Source organism: Dipteris shenzhenensis, chromosome 5 (assembly GCF_047967505.1).
Source record: "Dipteris shenzhenensis isolate YYH24624 ecotype China chromosome 5, Dip_SZ_1.0, whole genome shotgun sequence".
Classification (NCBI taxonomy): Eukaryota; Viridiplantae; Streptophyta; class Polypodiopsida; order Gleicheniales; family Dipteridaceae; genus Dipteris; species Dipteris shenzhenensis.
In genome coordinates this window covers 25,299,132-25,324,582 of record NC_141600.1, presented here as the reverse complement: position 1 = coordinate 25,324,582, position 25,451 = coordinate 25,299,132, and the positions used below count along the sequence as shown (strand labels likewise).

Here is a 25,451-nt window from a genome sequence, read left to right as displayed (position 1 = left end):
CCATGGTGTTAGTAATCATACAATGTTGGTGTTCGTTTATTTTGAATTGCCTCTAGAGGAGGAAAAAGAAAGGGGGGCTCCATCCCACTCAATTGGGAACACATGAGGTTTCTCTTGCATGTAGTTCAATGAGATTAAGAGGAGATAGGACTCTTTGGTTGGTTCAATGAGATTGAGACGAGATAAGACTCTTTGGCTGGTTCAATAAGATTAAGAGGAGATAGGACACTTTGGTTGATTCTCCTCTTTGTGAGTTATTTCTCTTCTTTTTTTAGTTTCTACATTGCCCCACGTGGAGTATAAGAGGAGATAGGACTCTTTGGTTGGTTCTCCTCTTTGTGAGTTATTTCTCTTCTTTTTTTAGTTTCTACATTGCCCCACGTGGAGTAGATGGCCTAATATTTTTGTAATATTCCGTCTTTCTTCTTATAATTGTTACTGTTATTTTTATGTTTTTAAAGAGACGCTTTAAAGATGTGAGTGAAGTATTGATGCTCAAAAACAATAGCTACAGCTTCGTCCAACGAGAATGGCCTCTGCAAGCTCCCGTCCATGCAGGGTGGAGATGGCGATTCTAGCTACGCTCGCTCATCGCAGTTCCAGAACTTCAGCTTCCATGCTCTCGCCAAGCCTCGCCTCTCTCAGGCCATCGACCACCTCTTCTCTTCCCTCGCAGCTCCTCATGCTGCTCCGCCCATCCTTGGCATCGCAGACTTCCGTTGCTCTTTTGGCCGCAATACCCTTGATTACGCTTCCTTCGTCGTTACGCGTATCCTCCACAATTACGCTTCCTCTGGCGGGATGGTTTCTGAGATTCAGTACTTTTTCTCGGATCTCCCATCCAATGACTTCAATAGTCTTTTCAAGACACTGGATTGGTCCTCTCTGCTGATGCCCATTGATACAGAGCCAGAGGTAGCGATTCAACCGAACTTGTACGCGGCTGGCGTTCGTGGGTCGTTTTACGGCCGCCTGATGCCAACGGGGAGCCTACATTTTGTCATTTGCGCGTACGCGTTGCACTGGCTTTCTCGGGTACGACCCCTACAGCTAAAACGGATTGCTTTTCTTTTAATTTGTGTAGATGAGAGTTTTTGCTCTTCGTTTACTGCAAAGTCCAATGAATCGTGTCAGCGATCAAGAGCTCCCTTTCTGAAATGGCCTTCATACCACGCTCTGCAGGTGCCTCCGTCTGTTATCGATAAAACACAAGGGACTTTGGCCCAATCCCTATTTAGGAAATTGCTAGGTAACTAGGAAATTTCATCATATTTCCTAGATAGGAAGAGGGATTTTATACTCTCTATCTAGGAAATTCTATTTCCTATATATACCAGGTAGTGCTTTCTAGGGAATTTGACTTTAATATGGAGAATCAATGTTATCTATATAGGAAATGAGGTGTTTTGTATATAGGAAATTATATTTCCTATATAGAACTCTAGGAAATGTCACTTTCTATATGGTGAATGAAGTGGATTTTAAGTTTCCTATATAGGAAATGACGTCTTCTCTAAGAAATGTGAGTTTTTACGTGGAGAATCAAAGTTTCCTATATAGGTAATTAGCAAGAATGTATCTTTTCTATGTGGTGATTTCAATTACCTGCATAGAAATGAGTTGTTTAATATGCAAGAAAGAATATTGGATTATCCATGTAGAAAAAAGTTTTTATATTAAAAACGAGCATATATATAACAAGCTTGTTTAATTGTAATTTTAATAAGATACTCTATAGGCTAATTATAAATTTTCTAATTTTAAAACTCTCCTATTATCCAAAAATTTCAAATGAATGTGAAATGAAGTTTTATATATTCTAAGTGCAATATATAATATTATATCTATTTGTAAGTGCAAGATACAATATTGTCAATGTAAATTGTCAAATGTGTAAATAATAAAAAAATGGTATGTAATATCAAATTGATGTTTCAAATACAAGTGTCGATTAAAAGTAAATGCACAATGTGGAACTGATATTCAGATGAAAGTCTCAATTGTCTAAGGTTTTCAAAGAAAAAGGTTGCCAATAAAGGGCAAATAATTCCTTAAGCCATGATAAAGCACAATGTGTCATGTCAAATGAAATGTTTTGGTATAAAAATTAGTTATCTAATGTTAATCTGAATGATACTCAAAATAAATTCTCTTGAGTATCAGATAAATATATTTTTCCAATAGATTTATTAAGTTGATTAAATTAATTGTGAATGAGATGTTGATATCCTCTAGTGCACAAATTTTCAATTGGGTCTCCACCCATCCCTATGTGGTGCTAGGGAGTAGAGGCTCCTTGAAAAGATGGAGAAGCGATTCAACAGCCGTCGAGTATGCAAAACCAATGAGTGTGGTGTGTGGTGAGGATGGAAGTACCTCAAAAGAGTTGGAGAGCAGTGCCACAAATGATGTGATCTCTATTGGTGGGGCTTTAGGCCAACAGCTCGAGGAGGATGGAGAATTGATTTCTTACATGGAAGAACTGGCAAAAAATCTCCAAGCCGGCTTCACTCCGTTGGATTTGGAAGAAGCAAAGAGATCCTACAAGCAGAGGTTGCTCGACGCACCATGGAAGTTGCCACCAAAGGGTGGTACGAAGCAGGTCAGAAGCATGTTGCACATTGTGAGTTTCAAGTTGAAGACATCTGAGCTTGAGCGGTTGGCAAGAGGAAGTGCATACTTCTTCTTTAGAGGCAGACTACCAACTTTGGAGGAGCTCCAACAGTTCTTGGTTTTTGAATGTGATATTCCATCCTTGGCCTATATGGCAAAATTAATTGGTAAAGGCTTTTTTATTGTGCGATTTGTTCCAAGATCTCTTTGCAAGAATACTTTGGGTAGGCCCTTCATGTTTGCTGGTGGTTCTGTGCTTGTTATTCCTTGGAGTGTGACTTCTTTGTGGATGAATTTCTATACCACAACTGTCCAGTGTGGATGGATTTTGTGAATCTCCCACCTTGGTTGGGTGAGTCCATCGATAAGATTGCTACAACATTGGTGAAAGTGCTGCTTATTCCTTGGACTACATGTTCTCCTTTTGGTCATAAGAGGGCCTAGATCCTCCGGGATCGTGCCCAGCCAGTTTTGTATTTTATTTAGGTTAAACACCCAAGTAGGCTTTTGTTTTCTCAACAAGTCAAATTTGTGCCATTCTCGGATCCTGCTTCATTTGTAAGTAGACAAGTCATTTCGCCAAGAAGTGTCTGAAGAGGCCAACTAGCCTGGCCCTCGCGCGAGCGGACAAGGTCTCTTCACCATCGAATTCATGCAAGAGGGTGCATCAATCCAATCTGCTTCTAATCGTAGGCTTGGTTCTGAATTCTTTGCTAATTGTCCACATCGGGGTAAAGGTGGCATGACAACCTTGTTGCAGAGTAGCCCTCGGGGCGGTCACTATGTATAAACCCTCTATATCACGTGCGTTCAAGGCCTATATTTAAAGTCCCTTATCTGTAAAAAATTTCATGAATAAAATGTACCCCTTTTCTATACAAATATGTAAATTTTTTCCAAAACTATTTTAAATAGTCCCTTATGTATATTTATTTCTGTAAATTTTAGAAATAAACAAAATCCTTCTGTTGAACTCACGTGATAGGGTTACATATGATGAGTGACCCCCCCGAGGAGTAGCCTCAGCCCCAAGGAATCTACAGAGATAACAAAGGCTCAATTGTTGCAGTTGTTGCATGTAGGATGGCTTTGTGCTTAGGGTTGCTTCACTGTATGGACCAAATTCTATGCAAGATAGGATCAATTGTTGGGAACGCTTGGAGGATTGCATGGTACTTGATTCATGGATAGTCGAGCGGGATTGGAACTTCACAACCAATGAGCTAGATCGGTCTCACCCAACTTCGTCTATCTCAAGTCAAAAAAAGGATGCATGGGAGCAGTTGGTGATGAGTAAAGGCTTAGTGGACTATGCCCAGCTAGATCCTGTGAATCCGAAGGAATTATTATGGTCCAACCACAGAAAGGTGAAGAGTACAGGGCTACTAGACTGTATCGATTCTACACTTAGGAAGAGGGGTGGTGGCTAAGAGGCCCCATGGATGGTGAAACTATTCTTAACTCGGGTCTATCTAATCATGTGCTAGGGGTCTAGACATTTGGTACCCTGCTAGTGGTAGGGAGATACTTGGATATCCCCTACACCAGTAAGAAGAGACTTTTAGAATCCCAAAGATTTTATAGAGAGATTAGGGAGTTATGGGTTGAGCATGGATCTGCCTTTTCTGACCTATGTAAGGAATGGGACGCCACCTCTGGTAATGATGTCAATGGGACCCCTTGCCTTGTGAATGGGTTCATGGGTTTTAGACAACAAGCTATGGTCAAGAAGGTGGGATGAGATGGAGCTAAGATGAACATTGGCTAGTCCAAAATATCATAGAGCACATTAGTGTCTATGTTAAGGACACTCCTCTTGCATAGTTACTTATGATCCTCTCTTCCATAGTAAAGATGAATGATCCTCTCACATGCATAAATATTATGATCGCCCTCCTAAGAGGGCCATATACAATTTTGTATCCTATATTATTATAGGGTTTAAACATCAAATCGGACTCCACATAACATTTTGCGTGCCTTTACTTTTCCTTAATTTTAAAGTAATTTTAAAATAGGCATGTATGCTAAGATTAGAAGAGTAGATTGGAACAAATTTAGTTTTAAAATGTATGTAAATATAAAGCTCGTGTTTAATTCTACGATTGTTACAATGCTTTTGTTTTTAAATGTATAATATAAAGCTCATATTTAAAATCTTTATGTTTTTATTTATGCTTCTATGTGTTTTTATTTTAAGTGTGTTTATACATGTTTATAAATGCCATGTCTCTATGCTTGTGATGGACTTTGTTGAGCTTATGTAAGTGTTTCTTCTCTAGGGCGTTTTATTTATGATTTCATGTGCCTTATTCTAGATGGCAACAGATGATAGCCTACAGAGATGTAGATGCAATTATAGGTGTAGGCATTCGCCTCTTGGCTATCAAGATGTGAGCCGGAGGACATATTATGTGCATTTGCAACAAGACTCCATTGGAAACTTACACACATCAATTTTGAGGAATGTGAATGAGGAGAACTCTATTGACAATGATACTGTAGTGAATGAAGAACTCATTGAATCATCTAATAGACGGAGGTGGGTATGGTGTAGATGTGAAACTTATTGCCATGGTGGCCGCTTGGTCGCTCCGTCAACTTATGCAAGGCATATGCAAGTTGATGAGCGATTTGAAACTATTGTAGAAAATCTTGGTTTGCATGCTCCATACTTTAGCTTTTCTGGACCTGAAGAAGAGAATAATGAGCTTATGCATCAGATGGAAAGAAACGATGAATTTACTGATATGCATGAACAGGATAGGTTGGATGATGAAGAGGATAACATGGATGCTTTAGGAGAGGATAGGTTGGATGATGAAGAGGATAACATGGATGCTTTAGGACAGGATAGCCATTTATCTCTCGCTGATAAAATCATACAAAGATTGATTGAGTTGCAAGCTCTTTGGGATGGACATCAAGCTTCAGTGGAGTTTCAAGATAGTATGCTTAAAATTCTATTTGGAGATATGGGTGGTCCTAGGTCTACAACACATGAAGGTGCAAAAAGATCGAGTCTGAGTAAACTATTGGTCCAACTTCCAGAAACATGGGATGGAAGTCTAAATGGAATAACTGTTCCCACATGTTGGGAGCAATTAACTACTCTGTTGACAAGGCTTGGAATGGTTGAATCAAAGAGATATAGAATATGTCAAGGAAAAGAGGATTCCATACATGCTCCAATACTCTATTTACCAAGCAAAGAGGACGCTTATAGTGGTGACACTGTTGAATGCCAATGCAATAGAAATGTCACTAGAAAGAGAAAATTAATGCGCGATTGTTTAACATGTTGTGAGAAGTGTGAGAAATGTGAAGTGCCTAGAAAGGAAATGTTATGTTTTGACTACATTTCCATTGGTGAACAATTGAAACTACTTACTAAAAGTAGATCTTTATGCCACGAATTATTGAAAATGTGGCGAAATAAAGACAAATGGTTGGTATCGGACAATTCTAATGAAAATATTAGAATTGATGAGTTTTGGGATGGCAGTAAATGTAAAAGTGTTAAAGAGTTTTGGGATCCAGAATCGGAGTTTGAGTTGCCATTGGTATGTGAGAAGGGGTATTGCAAACAAGCTTATACAGCATGGCCATCTTCACTTAAATCGGAAGGACTTTTGGAGGGTTGGAAAGAACATGAGAAAATTTACAAATTTGTTTGCAAGGCTTGTCGAGCTCTGATACAAGGTCCCCAAAGACTCTGTAAGGTAAATCTTCCTAATTTATACTATGTGTGGTCTCTAATTAATTTATGTTCGAGGATTACACGTAATGTTGTACTCTAAATGTGTCTTTGTTTACATATACAGGGAGATCCACCCAATTTTGCTCTCTTATTGCACTGGGATGGGTTCCAGACATCAAGAACAACGCAGAAGAATTGTGGCATCATCGAGATAAAGGTTCTCAATTATGGAAAGAAGTCCATAATTGGAGCAATACCAGTCTTGTTCATTCCATTTAGTTGCAAAAAAATTATAGGAAGCTCAAGCAAACTCTTTCATGTTTTTATGAAACCTTTGATAGATGAATTAGAAAGTTTTTTCATAGATGGAATTGATATAGATTTCAATTATCCAAATGCCTTTAATTTTTGGGTGTGATAGCTCTTTTTTCCAAACCTTCAAAGCACGTGCTATGCTTATGATGGTGACTGGTGATCATCCAGCTCAATGTAAGATTGGAGCTTTTAAAGATGGTGGCCAAGCTTTTTGTCGTAGAGACAAACCTATAGCTACTTTAGAATGTGAAGGATCAAGTCGATACCTTTATGACCAAAATAGATTCCAATTCAGATATGCTCCAGCCAAGAGGTCCACAAAAGATATGTTGAGAGACTTGCTTCTTGCAGAGCGAGCAAGCACTCAAATGCAACGTGAAGACATTCTCAAAGAGGCTGGTCTTTTAGGTAGATCATGTCTATGGAGATTATATGATCTTTATGGGTTCGATTTATCTCTTGATCTTGTGTACGATTGTATGCACATACTAGCATTGAATATGTTTTCAAAGTACATGAGCTCTTTAATGAGAGATATCGATAATAGAGTGAAGAAAGAAATCGATGAAGCAACTGATAGAATGACATTGGCCACACCTTATTCCATCCGATATGGTCGATGGCCAAGGTTTCCTAGCAAGTATTTTGAGAGTTACAAGGCAGAGGAAACACAAAAGTTCGTACAATGGTGTCTTCCTTACGTCCTGAGTGAAGTCCAAGGTATTCCTAAGAAATTCCATGATTTGGGTCTCTTGATCATAGATATTGCTCATGCCTTTTATAACTATACTAGAAGTAATGGCTGGTCTCAAGAAGACATAAACACTCTGAGGGTATTGCTTGCTTCTTGGAGAGTAAGATCAGAAGAGTGGATTGGAAGAAACTCAGCTCCATTAGAGCATGTTGCAGGTTTCAGAGAATTTCTTGATGATATTTTGTGACATGGCAGCCACGATGGGTTTTGGTGCTACATATATGAGCGTATGGTCTCAACATATGCTAGCATCAAAACAAACAATAAGGACAATGAGATTTCATATGCAAACTATCATCGAAGGAGATTTTTCACATGGGTCTTTTTACATATTCAAGAAGATGCTGATAGGTTGTTTCCTCATCAAAGGATGTTGAAAGAGTTTCATGGAGTTCTTTCAGTCCCAGATGGATATTTAGTGGATAAACATGGATGTTATGACTGTCCTCAATGGCATTCATTATGATTGATACATGTATCATCCATTGAAAAAGCGAAACATTTATGGAGTTTAGCTACATTGCATGCAAAAGACTATCCTTGCCAAAGAGCCACTGGCCAAAAGGGTATTGTAATAGCAAGAAAGAAGCCAAAAGTTAGATACGCAACAAGTGAGGAAAGAAGGTATGTAGAGCAAAATCTTCAATTCAGGATTGAGAGATCAGTAACAGAATACAAGAAAACTATGTTCAAGGGTGAGGTTTATAAGATTAAAGATAAGGTTATCGTAAAGTCTGAAGAGGATGCAACATTAGTCTCTAGTCTGGGACACTGGAAAGCGTGCATAGCATCGTTTTTTTCCTTTCAGCATAATGGTGACATGCAACTATTCTTTGGAGCACACTACTATAGGCAACGCATTGTTATTGAAAGAGGATATGAAAGATTAGATGTTGATGGCACCACTGGCATGAGTGTCCTACAAAATGCATATTTGCCATACACCTGGAATTGTATAAGGCCAATTAGTTCTTTATTGCATAAGTTTATTCCTCTACAGCATGGAGGTGGTATCATTGCATATGAGACAAAAGATTTAGGATTGAGAACACATTGAATCCAGCCTGGTTGCATTGGATGTATTCCTCCTTAGCTAGAGGAGAATGATATTGTTTTATTGAATTCTTATCTTGATACAATATGCTCACCAAATGATCTCAAGTATGCCATTGTCAGAGATGTGGATCACACGCTAAATCAAGTTAAAGTAGCATGGCTAAAGCTGGTTCACCCTAAGGAAAAGATATGGAAGGTCTCGATGGAAGACAACGAATGGAAGGATTGGTGGTTTTGTGTGTCTGTCAAAGAGACCTGGAAAGTTATCAAGACAAAGAACATGTTAGTTCAGGGCAAAGCCAAGATAGTTCCTATCATGTGGCAATCTTAGGCATGTAGCTAGGATACATGAAGTTAACATCATTCAAGGAATTCGAAAATAGATTTGGTACGTATTTGTATTTGATTTCCTTTTACATCTATTTCTATTTTGTGTGTTTTTATTTGATACTAACAATAACTATACTTTTTTATGCTTATGTTGTGCATGATCAAGATGGCTAGCAACAACATGGACATGGCAGCGCTACTAAAGAAAATGATGAGTGAAGATGCAAGTTTCCTTGGACTCTTGGATTCCATGGTTAGTTCAATTAAAGGTATGTCATTTTTTGTTGGATTTATGTTATGCATTTGGAGAAAGAAGGGGTTGAACATATAGAGAAGGTGCTGCGTGGTTGATGAATGCATGGCATGTATTCACTGCATTTAGAGAAAGAACGGGCTGATTTTGTAAGCATGTATGTTATGAATTTGGAGAAAAAAGGTGGCTGAATTTATAGCATGTATGTTTTTGCCTTTGGATGTAAGGGAAGGGGTTGAATATATGGGAGAAGGGGGCTGAATATATGGGAGAAGGAGGCTAAATTTACGGCATGTATGTTTATGCTTTTGGATGTAAGGGAGGGGGCTGAATTTATGCATTTGGATTTAAGGGAGAAGGCTGAATTTACGCATTTGGCTTTAAGGCAGAAGGCTGAATTTTTGGGTGAAGAGAACTATTTTATGAATTTATGGGATGTATTCATTGCATTTAGAGAAAGGAAGGGCTGATTTGTAAGCATGTATGTTATGCACTTGGAGAATCTAGGTGGCTGAATTTATATCATGTATGTTTTTGCCTTTGGATGTAAGGGAGGGGGCTGAATTTATGGGAGCAAGAGGTTGAATTTATGGCATGTATCTTTATGCATTTGGATGTAAGGGAGGGTGCTAAATTTATGGGAGAAGGGGGTTTAATTTATGGCATGTGTGTAGATCCATTTGGAGAATGCATGTGGCTGACTTTATGGCACGTATGTTATCCACTTAGAGAAAGAAGGTGGCTGAATTTCTGGCATTTATGTTTTTGCATTTGGATGTAAGAGGGGGGGCTGAATTTATGGCATGTATGTTTTTGCATTTAGATATGAGAGAGGGGGCTGAATATATGGCATGTATGTTTTTTATATAGGGAAAATGGCTATGGGAGATGAATCAAAGGATGTGTCCTTCAAAGACAACAAGGAGCGTCTCTCTTTGCAAGATAAATCTCAAGTTTCTGTTCCTCCGATCTCAGGGGTAAGTTTTACACCTACATATGATGAGGTGTTTAAACCACCCAAAATGATCTATAGGGATAAGAACAAGCTATATGGGAAAGAGCCCCTAGAAAAGTGCTTTAGAGACCAGCATTCTCTATTGTTAGAAAACTACCATCGTGTATGAAGGTGGTTCGAGGGAATAGAGACTGTTATAGATCTACGGCATAAAAAGGAAGAACAACAGCATATTAAAGGCATCATCCATGAGCGTCATCATGAGATAGTGCCTCTAAAGTTTAGTGGAGTTGAATATAGCTGGAGAGAGGAAGATATATACAGGTGGTGGATCTCCTCAAAGCAGTCTAGCAGGAAATACCCGAAGAAGAGGACCCTTGTAAATAATGTGAGTTGGCCTTTCAATTATGTGATATTTTATAAAACTGTATATTTGCAATATAGATATGATCTAGTCAATGTATTCTATTGTGTTTCAAAGGACGAAACGAACAAAGTTCAAAGAAATCTGGAGCTTGAAGCAACTAGTACTTGTATTGACAAGTCTCCACATAATTCAATTTCAAAGAAGGTATGTTCAATACATTTAATGGTTCTCTAGCATGAAGTAAAAATTTGTATTTATTTGCATAATTTTTGCCACTTCTTGCTTGGATTATTTAACTCTTTAGCAGTCTATTGGAGATTCTATTTCTATTAGAGAGGAATTTCATGAACAAGGATATTCAACATCTCAGGTTGTTGACGCATTTGAAAGATATGTTTTTTCAAGAAAAATTAAGAATATCGTATACCAATTGAACTAAGTTCTCATTCCTTTGGATTTCAAATCTATAAGAGTTTAATAAAATTTTGTATGTCTATTTGAAACTTTTTAGAGATATATGGAGCCTCAAGCAACTACTCCTTGTATTGACGAGTCTCCACGTAATCCAATTTTAGAGAAGGTATGTTTATATTAATACCTTGAATGGTTCTCTACTTTTAGTAAAAAATTATACTTTTTCATGTAATTTATGTGACATCTTACTTGGATTATTTAATTCATTGGCAGTCTATTGGAAATTCAGTTTCTATTGGAGGAGAATTTTATGGACAAGGATGTCCAACATCTGAGGTTGTTGAAGCATTTCCAATAAAAGATATGTTTTTAATTTTATAAAGAATATAAAATGTTTTCTTTAATAAAATCATATGTTCTTTTGTGTAGATAGATAAGTTCATGGCGAAGCGATTCGAAGGATTTGAGTATTATCACTCTGATTAGGTGTGTAAGTTTCAATCATGAGTCGTCTTCTATTTTGAAAAAGTATTATTAACCATTCAGTTATTCACAATTCATCTATCCTGAATACTTTATGTCAGGATTCTTATGGTGAAGCGAATGCTGATATGAATGAGATGATATTTTCTAAGATGCTTCATGGTAACATCACTACAAATGAAGATAAGGTATGAATTGCCTGTATCTTTTAGATATGCTTATGATTGAAGTTATTTTCTTTGATTCAATTGTGATCAACATCTTCTTTTTAGACAAGTTTTAATTTAATTTTGTCATATTTTTAGGATCCAATATCAAATGTGATTGATTCTACGAATGAAATGTCTAGAAAAAGTGAATGAAAGAGAAAGGTAAAAGTTTTCATTTATGCAATACCCTTTAAAAGTAAAGCAAGTACTTTGTATGCTTGTATTCTTTACATAATTCTTTCCAATGGCATTAACACTACTTGTTGTTTATCATTCATAGGTGAGTGAAAAAATGAGAGATCACTTAGAATAGAAGACCGTGCAAAGAAGTGATAAATCCCAAGGAAAGAGATGCAAGGTATTCTTAAATTTAGAATTTATTTTCTATGATTTGAAGTCTTTATACCTTCATTTTAATCTCAATTTTTTATTTGAATTAGAACTTAAAAGATATTCAAGGTACAGACATGGAGGTGACTACGATTTCAAGCGAGTATAAAAGAGTATGTAACAGCCTTTTACATTAGGCTTGATTATTTAAATCATTTGCTTCGAATTTGTTAATATATTGTCACTTGTTTTGTTATTATGCCCTCAGGTGGATGACATTTCAGAGGAAAATATGGAGACGATACTTTTGAAATACATGGGAGTCCACACAATTCATGATATGTACTTTTCCTTAAAAAGTACATATGTGAAGCTTAAAAAGATGGAGAGTAGCTTCAAACAGTACTCTACAGACATCAAGACACCAGCCAGTAACATTATGATAAGGGACATTGTGCATTGGCTTATTGAAAGTCAAAAAGTTAGATTCATGGAAAAATCTGATGTGCTTAGTTTAGAAGATATAGAGATTTTGATATGACATTTAGCTTGATTCAAATAAGTCTTCAAAGATGTTATGTAGAGCTCTTTTAGCTCTCTTTGGTTGTCTTATATTTCTTATAGTAGAAGTTTTTTGCTTTTTCTTTTGAATATTGTAATAATGAATGGACTTTTTACCTTCTTATTATTTGTAGAAATATTAAAGAGAACTCCATAATCTTTTTGATGGTTTTGTTGAATCTTAGTGTAGATAATGTGAGTTAAGGTAATTATAGTAACAATTGCTTATTGCTCTAGGTACTTCAAAAGTTCAAATTGCTACATATAAAAATGTGAAACATGAGTGCTTCATTTCTTAAATGATATAACTTAGACAAAATCACTTATTTTGCATTCTCCCTATATAGGGAAATAGAAGATTCTCAATATTGTTTACTAGTTCATAACTAGAAAGTTTGCAAACTATGAAAAATGGGGCATTTCCTAGTTTGTCTTACAAAGAAAAAGAGGATTCTCTATATCATTTACTAGAATATAACTAGGAAGTGTGCAAACTAGGGAAAATGGAACATTTCCTAGTTAGACTATGTAGGGAATTACTAATGAATTTCACTATCTAGGAAAATTTTCCTATATGGTGAAATTCTCTAATGATTCCCTGCATTGACTTGCATGGGGAATTTTTTGATTGATTCCCTAGATAAGGTAACTAGGAAGTGTTCCATTTTCTCTAGTTTGCACTCTTACTAGTTATGTTTATTTCAAACTAGTAAATGATATAGAGAATACTCTTCTTTTCCTATACAGAGAATGTCTCAAAGTTCCTTGTGAAACATCTCTTGCATGGAACAGCGGCCACATGTGGATCCACAGTGAAAGGCCTAAGATTGCAGAAGCTTACACACAATAGTTTCAATCTGATATTAGGAGATTTCTCACCTGTAGAGCGCAAGAAATGGCCAACGGTGGAATGATGTTCTTGTTGTTCCTTTGCCGACCCGAGGAGCATCCAAAGGGATCGTATTCTCCACACACAGATGTTTGGTGTGACTATTTCAAAACTACCTGGGACGAGATGGTGTCTGAGGTACATGGAAAACTTTCACGAGATCTAATTAACAGCATGGTTGAAATGACAGGCTCTGGTCTCTAATCAAATTTGTATCTAGCAACCATAGCTTTTCTAGCTATAATGTTGGTTTGAATTAAACTTCCACAAATAGGATTTATTTTCCTTAGTGAAGTTCATTGTTGCGATTCGTTTTTAAGACCTGCTAAAAAAGTTTCTTATCCTGGTGAAAGCAGGGCCTGATAGCTGCTTCCGAATGAGACATGTTCAATGTCCCACAGTATACTTGTCATCCTAGCGAGTTGAAGGTTGCATTAAAAGACGTACCAAAACTCGAGCTACTCAAGATAGATGTCTTGGAGGATAGAGACATTCTTCCAAAGCAAGAGCTAGACCGGCTGATGAGCGATCCAGGTGAGTTAGGAAAGTGCATTGCGACTGTGCTAAAGAGTCTGATAGGGCCGATGGTGGAAGCGCACCTAGGGGTGAAGAGGACCACTGAACTTTACAAGAGACTACAAAGGATTGCGGTGGACAAGGCTAACTTTGCCAAAAATCTATCCATGGATCACCTGATTGCAATTATCAGGCGCAAATGAAGAACCTACATCAATAACTTTTGGGCATTCTCCAATTCGAAACAAAGGCTTCTTTTCACGCATACTTTCTGGCATGTGGAACTAGTTCCATTACCACGCGGGATATTTTTTTACCATATTCAAATATTTTCCCACATGGAAGGTTGGTTTTTCCGGTGTGATATATTCCCACAAGGTGACTTCAAATTTCCTTTGCATGGTGACTTCAAATTTCCAACATGCGAAATTGGTTTAATATATGACAATTTCATATGAAAATTTTTGAAATACTCATATGGAAACTTCTCGTTATTCCCAAGAGGGGTGTATGAAATATGATTTTTCCCATCTCTAAATGTGTTTGATATTCCCACTCTAGAATTTTCTTACATGGTCAAATAAAATTTCTCCTGAGGCAAAATCAAGTCAAAATATGACACTTTCATATAAAAAGTTTTTAAATTCTCACATGGAAACTTCTCGTTATTACCATGACGGATGTGGGAAGTTTGATTTTTCCCATTTGCGAAGTTTGTTTGATATTCCTACAATGGAAGTTTCTCGTGGTAAAATTAAATTTCCAAAATCAATTTAGAATATGACGGATTTTCTAGATGTACGAGCATAAACTCATGAGCAAAGAAGTCCGAGCGATGTTTTTTGCAACATGTTCCTATCTATATTCATCCAAGGAATCATATCAGAACACTATTTCGCTAGCATATGTAAACATCAACTGTATTTATTATTTTCTAAAAGTACAAACTTTGATGTATAGTTTTGTAATAAATTGTTAGAACAGGTCAAGGTCATTTGTAACCGCAATTGAATGATTCCTTCTGTTTTAGAACATTCTTATGTTAAAATTCAGTATTGTTTTTCTCTATTCTCTCCATACCCAAAGTAGATGTGGGAGTTTGAGCTAGTATTTCTATATAATTGAAAGAGGAAAACATTAAATCCGGATAATGAATCCAGGATGTCACACTAAAAATTGTAGTCCACAAGCACCATTTACATTCATAATTTCAATAAACCTTTTACAAAACAGGAGAAGCACATGACATAGTACGAAGGAAGAGGAATGCCTATCATATAATCTTACAATAAATAATGTCATACAACAAAATAGACTATCAAGATTGAATCCAAAAAGCCAGCGGAATATGGTAGGGAGACCATCAAGATACAAAATGAGAGCCAAAAATAAATATCGACTATGCGCAAAATATAGTCAATGTGTAGAAGTCCATAAACTGTAGGCATATAACCCAGAAAACATAAGAACCAAAAACCATATTTCATCTACAGAGTCATCCATGAATAGAAGCCGTCGTCTCCTTTTCTCCTTCAGCACATAGTCATATGACTCTTGATTTCTTTCCATGTGCATGGCCATACTCTTTGCATAAGTTGGCAATTCCCTTAAAAATGAAAATCTAGAACTCTCTTACATGCTTAAATAAAAGGTATTCATTCAGAACAAAGAACCACATTTTTTTAACTCACTAGTCCAATTGCATGGCAACATTGATTTCTTCCTCCTCAACATCAACATCCATGAGCATATCCTACTATCTAGACGATCCCACACCTGCATAAATAGCAGTAGTCCAGTACATATCTCTAAGTCATTGTCTATTGCCAAGAGAAAGTGACTAGAGTGTAGTCCAACCCTAAATCCTAGTCATGTCCATGTCCCCAACTCGAGAATGGAACCATTTGGAGGACACAACATCTCCAAGAACATAACTAAGAATGCAGGACTCGTCTCAAGAGTTCCATGCCATGCTCCCCCCTTGCGTACCTTCTTGGAACGCTAGACCAAAGGCAAGTAATGAGGAAGCAAGTTCCCATCCAAGTTCATCCTCATCATGGAGGCCACACTCTTTGCTGATTCCATGTTAAATTTTGGTCTTTGTCCTATCCTCCTCATGGCCATAGCATGGAAAACATAAGACTATTCAAAAAATCTTGAGTCAATTTTTATGTGATGTATGACACAAGGAGAAGTGAAGCAAACATTTTGCTGAAGACTCACCTTTACGCCAATCCCAAGTGTGTTGAAATGCCTTGAGGTTCCATGCTTATGTTCAACATAAAGTAATTTACCTGCAAGTCACCTCCATTTTCAAGCGTAGTGCATAGCGCTCCACTGCAAGTAGAGTGGATGGAGAATAGAAAACCAATGCCCATCCATTGTCATCCATCACAGCTGCAAAAATGGTGAAGGAAGAGGAGATATGATCTTTTGTCACAACATTCCAAGGTGGAGCCTCCCCTTCACCACCTGTAGCATACCCTATGGGAAGATCCACAATGCAATAGTCCACACTCCATGTGCATTGTTGTGAGTTTCGTTTCTTCCCTTGTTGGTGCAAAAGTGCAAAGAAATTGGGCAGTACTTGATATCCATATGCAAGCTGTGATTGCATTATCTCTTTGCCCAATTTGATGTAGTCAAACTCCCATACCTTCACCAAACTCCTTGGTACAAGGGGATGTTTCCAAAGTGACAACATGGACAGTGGAACCCAAATAAAATCAATGGAGAAAGGCTTTCTCACTATCCTAGAGTCATCAAATTCGAGAGTATCTGCAACCGCAATGCATATCAAATGACAATCATTGAAAAAAAGGAATTGAAAAAATCCAAGAAAGATGATTCAGCTTACCATCTCCACCCAAGTCTGTATTCTTACTTCTCCCTCCTTTTGCAATATCAGGATTCCCTATATTTTACTTTTGTTTCTCCACCAATATCTTTTGTTGCTCCTCTAGTTTTTTATGTTCCTCCTCGGTCATTTCTCCAAAGGATCCTGAATCAGATTTACATTGACCTTTCGAATGCCTTAACAAGAAACAAATGGGGCAATTCAAGCATAGAAAACTACTTAAGAACAATTTGTACATAAAGAACCAACAGGAAAAGTATACCTCTCTAGCATTAAAGCCTCCTCCTCCACAAACTTTCCACTATTCATTTATAACCACCATGGACAATGATTTCTCTCCCACTCTGAAAGCCTTATAGTTCCTTTTGCAGTCATGCCCTCATGAAAGACTTAATGTGTGTACATACAATATGTAGGAGGCTTGAGCACTATCCATGCCTTGCAAATAGATGGAATGGTCTATATCTTTTTTCTTTCCAGCAAATGAAGAATAAACCTATTCAAAACCCAAACAATAGAAAGAATAAGAACATTATGAAATAGCAAATCTAGAATTAGGCAATGAAAGATGAATGCGTATCTGAAAACAACTCTTCTGCTTGCATTCACAAGGTCAACCTCTTTTGCAAGCACAGTAGCCACAGACATGAAGGAGGCAAGGGGCTCATAAAAATCAGTCCGATGTCTTGCCACAATATCCTCAAAATATTCACATAGTGTTGGATGCTCTGGCAACTCCAAAGGGGAAACACAAACAAAGGAGTCCTGAACCTGTGACAACAACCTATGACACTCTTCAAGAACCTGGTCCATAAAAACCTCCTTTGCAAGCCACCCAATGAAGGCATGGTCACTTGTTGGCATTCCATAACTATTCTTCAAATTTAAATTAGACCCAAGCAAAGATAAAATTGAAAGTTGCCTAGCCTTGCTACATGAAGCAATGGCCACTTGATACAACTTGTTAAGTGTAACCTTAGCTGTTGTGTCTTCATATGGCAAGGACCATAATTTGTCAAACCAATCTTTGCCATGAGCAGGATTTATTATTGACAAAATCTGTGAAAAACATATAAACGAAATTCAGCATGACATTTGAAAGCAATGCATAGTAATAATAGTAGACAAAGGCAAAAGCACAAACTCACCCTATGCACCTTCCTCCTGTATGTTTGAGTGACTGTTCTTTTAATCCCAGCTATCTTAACAACTCTTTCATCTTTATCGATCCCAGGAGGCAGCTTCTTACAAGCTGCTTAAAAATTAGATTACCACTTGCCCTACAAAAGCAAGTATGCACAAAAACAACAAATTCAAACTATATAGAGGAATTGATGAAGCCAAAGCAGAAGGAATAAAGACAGGAGGTACATAGCATAAGAACTTTAGGAAAAACTAGTGGAAGAATGAAAGATGACCTTTGCAAAGCTGCAATCAACCTCAACTCATTGTCAGCCTCTAGAGCTATAATATGTGCATGAATCCTGATATGCCTTGCTTTGTTATTAACAAAGACTTCCCTAATGCTCTCCATCCATGAGGCAGTTTGATGGTTTCCCTCCCACACATATAACATCTTGCAGGACAAGAATTGCCATGCAAGAGTCTGTTGAAGCTCATGCTCAAACTCAACATTCCAATGCTTATTACATGAAGCTCTTATATCAGCATCCACCTCTTTGGTTGTCCCATCACACATCTCAATTGAAAGAATAAAGGACCTCTTTTTGGGGACATATCCCTCCATCTCAAATGCTCTCTTAAGAATGGAGAGGCCATTCCCAAGTTATCTCACCTTAGGGTTGATAAGTAATCTTCACAAAGGGGAGGCATCATTCCTCTATTGACAATTATGGACTCAAGAAAATCACTTCTAGCATTACCATCCATTGATTCAGGGACAAATTCATCACCTTCTCCATCACCCTTAGCCTTTCCAGTGTCCTTCTTGGTAGCAGACTCTTTCTCCACACACATCTCTTCAACCCCCTCTGCATTTGGAGATTTCGCTTGTGTGTCAGCAGATGTGGGTGATGGTGTTGCTAGTGCTGGCACCTTCTTTTTGGTAGGCTTTTCCTTCTTACCACTTGCCTTTCCACCTATAATTGGAGATTTCCTATTTTCAAACCTAGTCATGACTTCTAGCATACACAAAACAAAATTGGATATTAGATCTCAGCCATCATTCTTTATTTGTTCTATTTTGAGGAAAAGAAAGCTATTGAATGAAAAATCAATCAAAGAATATAATTGACCATGGCAAAAAAACTTGGTGATCTTGTACCTTGGGCCAATACAAAAATCAATTCAGTTTCCAATCTTCCAACCAACAATATGCAAAGAGAGATTCATGAAAGTCAAGAACATGTATTGACATAGCATCATAAGAACAGTAAAGAACAGCCATGTTGTGAGAAAAACCTAATGTACAATCTGCCTATTCCACCCAAATGAGAATCACAAAAGGAGAAATACCTGAGAGGTAAAGTAAGGAATAAGTATTGACATAGCAACTAGAGAATTATGAAAGTAAAGAGCTCATGTTCCAAGCTCATGGATTCCCATGGATGCCCAAGCTCAGGGATCCTTGGACTCATTGATGCATAGGGAGCCACCTAGGAATAGGGGATATAGGAGCTGCCCACCCATGATATCACAGTTCTCTGATACGGGGAGAGATACCTCTGATATCATGGGTGGCTACCCATGCAGCTGTGCTACATCCACTATTCTTGAGTGGCTCCCTATGCATCCATGAGCTTGGGCAAGTGTTGCTCCCCAGCTAGATCTAATGCATGAAATCAAATGTCAATCCCCAGTGCCACCCAATGCATGAAAGAGGCTACATCCCAAGAAAGGAGCTACATCCAATGCTACATCCATGAGAAAAAGAAATCCCAAGGTATCATAAGCTTGGGCATACATGACCATAGGCACCCATAGGCATCCCCCATGAAAGGGGCTACATCCAAAGCTACATCCATGAGAAAAAAAAAACCCAAGGTACAATGTACATGACCATAGGCATCCATTGGGCATCCTCTTTCCCTCTATTCCACTACTAGAATAGGGGGAAAGAGGATGCCTATGGATGCCAAAGGATGCCCAAGGATGCCAAAGGATGCTAAAGAATCCCAATGGATGCCAATGGATGCCAAATAATGCAATGAGGTGTGCAATGAGATGGGCATTTGGAGCAATGAGATGGGGATTTGGAGCAATGAGATGGTCCTCTCCCCCTATTATGCCAGCAGAATATGGTAGGGAAGAAATGAGGTGGACAATGAGATGGGAATTTGGAGCAATGAGATGGGCATGTGGAGCAATAATGAGATGGGCCTCTCCCCCTATTCCCCAACATAAAGTTGCAAATATAAATGAGATGGGCAATGAGATGGGCATTTGGAGCAATGAGATGGGCATTTGGAGAAATGATATGGACATTTGGAGCAATGAGATGGGATTGCATGGGCAGCCACCCATGATATCAGAGGTCTCTCTCCCCCTATTCCGCCGACGGAATAGGGGGAGAGAGACCTTTCATATCATGGGTGGCTACCCATGCAGCACCTGGGTGGCTCCCTATGCATCCATGAGCTACCATAAGCTACATCCAATGCCCAATGCCATGTACATCCAATGCCCATAGGCCATGTGCATTACCCAACGAATCCATTGGGCATCCTCTTTCCCCCTATTCTGCCGTGGGGTTGGAGCATGTCCTAATGAGGAAGAGCCTAGATTTTGAAGGCCTCTTTCCCCCTATTCCGCTGGCGGAATAGGGGGAAAGAGGCCTTCAAAATCTAGGCTCTTTCCCCCTATTCCGCCGGCGGAATAGGGGGAAAGAGTCTTTCAAAAATCCTAATGAGGCCTCATCCCCTATTGAAATCCTCATTAGGACTTTTGAAAGCCTCTTTCCCCCTATTCCGCCGATGGAATAGGGGGAAAGAGCCTAGATTTTGAAGGCCTCTTTCCCCCTATTCCGCCGGCGGAATAGGTGGAAAGAGGCCTTCAAAATCTAGGCTCTTCCTCATTAGGACATGCTCCAACCCCTATTCCGCCGGTGGAATAGGGGGAAAGAGGATGAACAATGGATGCCTATGGTCACCCCAAGATGCCAAAGGATGACAAAGAATGGCAATGGAAGCCAATGGATGCCTAAGAATGGCGACCGATGCCAATGGATGCCTAAGAATGGCAACGGATGCCAATGGATGCATGTGGAAGCCCAAGGATGGCTGTGGATGCCCAATGATGCATGTGGATGCTCAAGGTCATATATGCCCAAGCTCATGGTCACCCGTGCAAGATCAAGCTCATGGATGTTTATGGATGCCCAAGCATAGGGATCCTTGGGCTCATTGATGCATAGGGAGCTGCATGGGTAGCCACCCATGATATCAGAGGTCTCTTTCCCCTTATTCCGCCGGCAGAATAGGCGGAAAGAGGATGCCCAATGGCTGCCTATGGTCACCCAAGGATGCCGAAGGATGCCAAAGAATGGCAATGGATGCCAATGGATGCCAAAGAATGTGAATGGATGCCAAAAGATGGTAGTGGATTCCAATGGATGCCAATGGATGCCAAAGGATGCAATGGCTCAAGACCTTCATAGGATGCCAAAGGCTGCCTCAGGGCCTTCAATGGATGCCAAAGGCTGCAATGCTCCATCCCCTATTTTGCAGGCAGAATCAGGCAGAATAGGGGGGAAGAGGCTTCTATTTATCCTTCCCTTCCTTGCTCACACATGCTCCATCCCCTATTCCGTTGGCGTAATAGGGGAAAAGAGGCTTCTTTGAATCTTCTAAGGATGGACATGCTCCATCCCGTATTCTAAGGATGGACATGCTCCATACGTTAGGACCTTCTAAGACATGCTCCATCCCCTATTCTGCCAGCGGAATAGGGGGGAAGATGCTTCTATGAATCCTGCCCATAGTTGTTGGTACATGCTCCATCCCCTATTCCGCTGGCGGAATAGGGGAGAGGGAACACACAAAAAACGAATCTTACCTGGTCGTCTTCAAGGTTTGTCAGATGTAGCACAAGCCTAGTGATTTGAAGGTGTCACAAGCCCACAATTCGTATGTAGCACAAGCCCGGTGGAGCTGCTGTAGCAGTTCGAAACAAGAAGGCATGGCAAAGAGGCAGGGGAGATTGAAGAGGGAGGGAGCATGACAGGGATGAACATTGAAGGTTATGTCAAGTGATACATGGAGAATGAGAGGTTGGGTGCTCAACAGAGAGGGAGAAAAGGTGAATTCATGCAGGACGTGAGGTGGAAGGAAAGTACATCAATTACTTTCCTTCAAGACCACTAGTCCCTTCCATCATGTGTACAAAAAGGGACATTTAGCGAGGTTGATATTCAAGACCACTAGTCCATTCCATCATGTGTACAATAAAGCATGTTTAACGGGATTGATGTTTTCACTGGAACTCTGGACCATGTGCCCAGTCAAATCCACTGCTCAAACATGTTAGGAAATCACTTATTTGCTTGTATCCATGTATTTTAACCCATTGTCTTTGAAAGAGAAGAAATATTTATGATATCAAAGTAATACATTTAAACAAAAACAATGTAAGGCGACACTAAGTTTTGAGACAATTTTATTTAAATGCAGTGTTGATAGATTTAAAAAAAACATTTTCTACACCATTAGATAAACATTCTTTGGTGAATAAAGTATATTTGTAGTTTTGTAAGGAAGTACATAAATTAAAATTTTAATAATTTCCTAAGGGCAAACCCCTTAGGAACAAATATATTACAAATACTTGATTGTTCACAATTTAATAATGGATGCTCAAGGTCCAAAGTATTAAATAGTTATCCATTTGTATGAGATCATATGATGGATGCTAAGTGTCCTAACTCTTTGACAGTTTTGCAATTGTATGTGATCAATCTTTCACATTGTAATATATCTTTTGCAAGACAAAAACATTATAATATTTTTTTCAAACCCCCCTTTAAAATGTTTCTCAATAACCCCCTTAAAATATAATAGAATAAAGACATTTATAAACATACCACGTCCTTTTATTAGTGGCACACATCTTTCTAGCTTGTGTTTCAGAATCACCACTCCACCATCTTCCATGGTAGAATATTAATGGAATTTACAAGTGTGCGACATCCTGTCATGAGTGCCACACATTTTAAGACTTGGCATTACTGAATCACTACTCCAACACTTGCCTCCAAGTTTCATAGCTTGTTGTGAATGTCTTGCTCTGTTCGCACCTACCTCCAAGTTTCATTTCCACTGTCGTTTTTGCTTGGGTGGATCCACAGTGTGCTTGAGGTGTCATTTTTTCGTTCAATACTACCTCTATCACTTACCTCTAAGAGCTACGGCTGTTCTTGCTCTTCTGCTTGTGCAACATTGACTTGCCTTGGCATGTCACTTGGTGTTGCTTCAACTCTAACCTTTCGGTATGTCCACCTTTGTAATCTTCCCCTTTCTATTTTGGCATTATGTATAGGGTGTTGCAAGGTAGATACTTCTAGCTTACTGACTCGACTTCAACAGTGCACTTCAATTGCTTTCATAGATTTTGAAGCCTATATTGTAAAACGAAGACCAGTTATCCTTGTTCAAAAGATTTCTGATGGAAATGGAGAGTAGTGCTATACTTCATGATGAGATTGGTGTTTTGTTGCTACAAAAGAATGCTCAAAATGGTGTGTGCATGCTGGAGGAGAATGAAATAGTTTCAGTCTTCAATTTGATTTCTTCTTTCATCAAGATTCACCAGTGTATGGATGTGTCACAGTGAGAGGTTATGTTTTAAGTGTGATTTGCAATGAGAGGAGATGGGAGGGAATATACCTTGGACATTCAATTTGGGAATAAGTTCATCGTGACTAGAGATAGATTGCCTTCAACAGAAAGAGACAAAGATAAGACATTCCACAGTGTCGTTGACTTGTTGCGTCCCTCTAATTCTCTTTTTATTTCTTTTCAAATGGTCTCTTCAATTAAATTTGTCAAGGAGCTACCTAGGTCATATGATGGAAATATTCTATTCGAGCTACCACCAACTTCACAGGAGCAAAAGACAATAGGATTGGAAAACAAGTTTGATGGTCATGTCTAGAGTGAGGATGTTACAACAAATATCGCCAGCTTTAATGGGATTGTTAGATTGAGAAAATGTGCAGGTCGATTGCAATGTGATAGTAAGCTGTGTCCTTTCTTTCTAAGATCAGGTGTTAAAAATGAGAGTCATTGGAAGGGATGATTAATAAAGATTCCCGAGATCCACCAAGTCATAGGTGGTACTCTCAAGTGCTATCATTGTAAGAGTAGTCCACTTTGCATTTCCAGCTGTCCTTGCAAATTGTACATATGTCTTCCAAGAGACACCATGGAGCATCCAGTGAGTAGATGTGCAATTCATGTTGGTTTTCATATGCATTTGGTGGTGGAGGGATCATCCAAGGGGGAGTTGGAGGAGTTGAAAGGAAAGGTTTCTAAAATGGTGAAAAGTAAGCATCCTTCCAGGCCTAAGGCTTTGCAAAATATGGTGGTTGAAGAGATGGTGTTGGAAGCTATCATTCCAAACAATGAACAGTCCAATCCCTTGACTGACATTGAACTGGATGCATTGCTAAAAAGGATGGAGCCTTTGCTTGACAATAAGAGGTGAGGTGTTCAGTAATTTTTCATTACTCTTCTTCTTGAATGCACAGTTCTTACCTTTGAGTTTAATCAGTTCTCTTTTGTGCCTATGTGTAGGGTGTCTAGATGGAAGAAGGATGTGGAGGAACAAAAGGGTGGAGGTGAACAAAGCCTTGATAGTATTTTGGAATTGAAAGCAAGGAGTAGATATGATTACATCCAAAGTATTGTTTTCCCGTGATAGTTATCTTTTTCATCCTTCAATAGATGCCACATTTTCAAGATGTCAACAAAGGGTCCTAGTTCTGGTGTGGACCTAGTCAACAAGATGTGTCCCAATGGAGAGCTTGAGCAGTGTTGGGTTTTCTTTGATCATGTGAAGAGGATTCGAGGTTGGTCTGGCTTGCCATGTTTACAACCCTCATCTTCAAGAACTCCAAACATTAGCCATTGGGGATTTCAAAGGTGAGGACAGAGAGAGTCAGGTGATATTTTGAGAATTGTTGAACCAAGTCATGGAGAAAGAGGGTTTTCTTAAAGTAGAGTTTCATAGTTTCATGGTGGGGGATGAAGCTTAGGCAAATTGGAGGGCTGTTAGGATTGCCTTTAATGGGGGCCCAGAGAATGTGATGCTGGGAAAGGAGCACACTTGTTTGTGGCATTGGGAGGATAATATTCATAAGCATGCAACAAGATGCATCCCACCTCATGACCAAGAGGAGTTCAAGATGAGATGTAGACAATGGAATAATTCTCAAACCAAGGAGTCTTCCATGCATGCATTCAAATCATTGTGTGGATGGCTTGAAAATGATCATGCAAACAAAGGCAACATCCACTTTATTTAGACATGGCTTATATGGTGGCACTCAAGAGTTTACCACTGGGGGGAATACATTTTGAATGTGAGTGATTTGAAAATTTTACATTGTTGATCCATTCCAAGTTTGCATCACTGCTTCCTTCTTACCAAAGTTGATTTTGTATTCTTGTTTAGGAGATGGAGGTTGAAGAACGTTACCTTGTTCCTAGGACTGACCTGTCTGAATCAACCCATGGTAGTTGGTTGAGCACATACAATGGCATGAAGTATGTGTCATTGTATGATGCATGCATCACCGACATGACTGTAGAAATCTTGCAAAGTAGTAAACAAGTATCCTACATGAGAGGCAAACATATTGCTGAAGGTCCAACAGTGCAAACACTGAGAAGAAA

The 25,451-nt window shown here is 38.8% G+C and overlaps 1 protein-coding gene across 1 annotated transcript; it reads left to right on the top strand.

Annotated features, from left to right (window-relative positions):
* The first annotated feature begins 519 nt into the window (after positions 1 to 519).
* LOC147901786 (3,7-dimethylxanthine N-methyltransferase CkTbS-like) lies at positions 520 to 13,948 on the top strand. Its single transcript, XM_087374370.1, has 6 exons — positions 520 to 1,035; positions 1,183 to 1,249; positions 2,283 to 2,602; positions 6,438 to 6,530; positions 11,342 to 11,428; positions 13,631 to 13,948. Exons 1-6 carry the CDS (start codon positions 553 to 555, stop codon positions 13,946 to 13,948), a joined length of 1,368 nt encoding a protein of 455 aa, XP_087230496.1. The 5' UTR covers positions 520 to 552.
* The last annotated feature ends 11,503 nt before the right edge of the window (positions 13,949 to 25,451 follow it).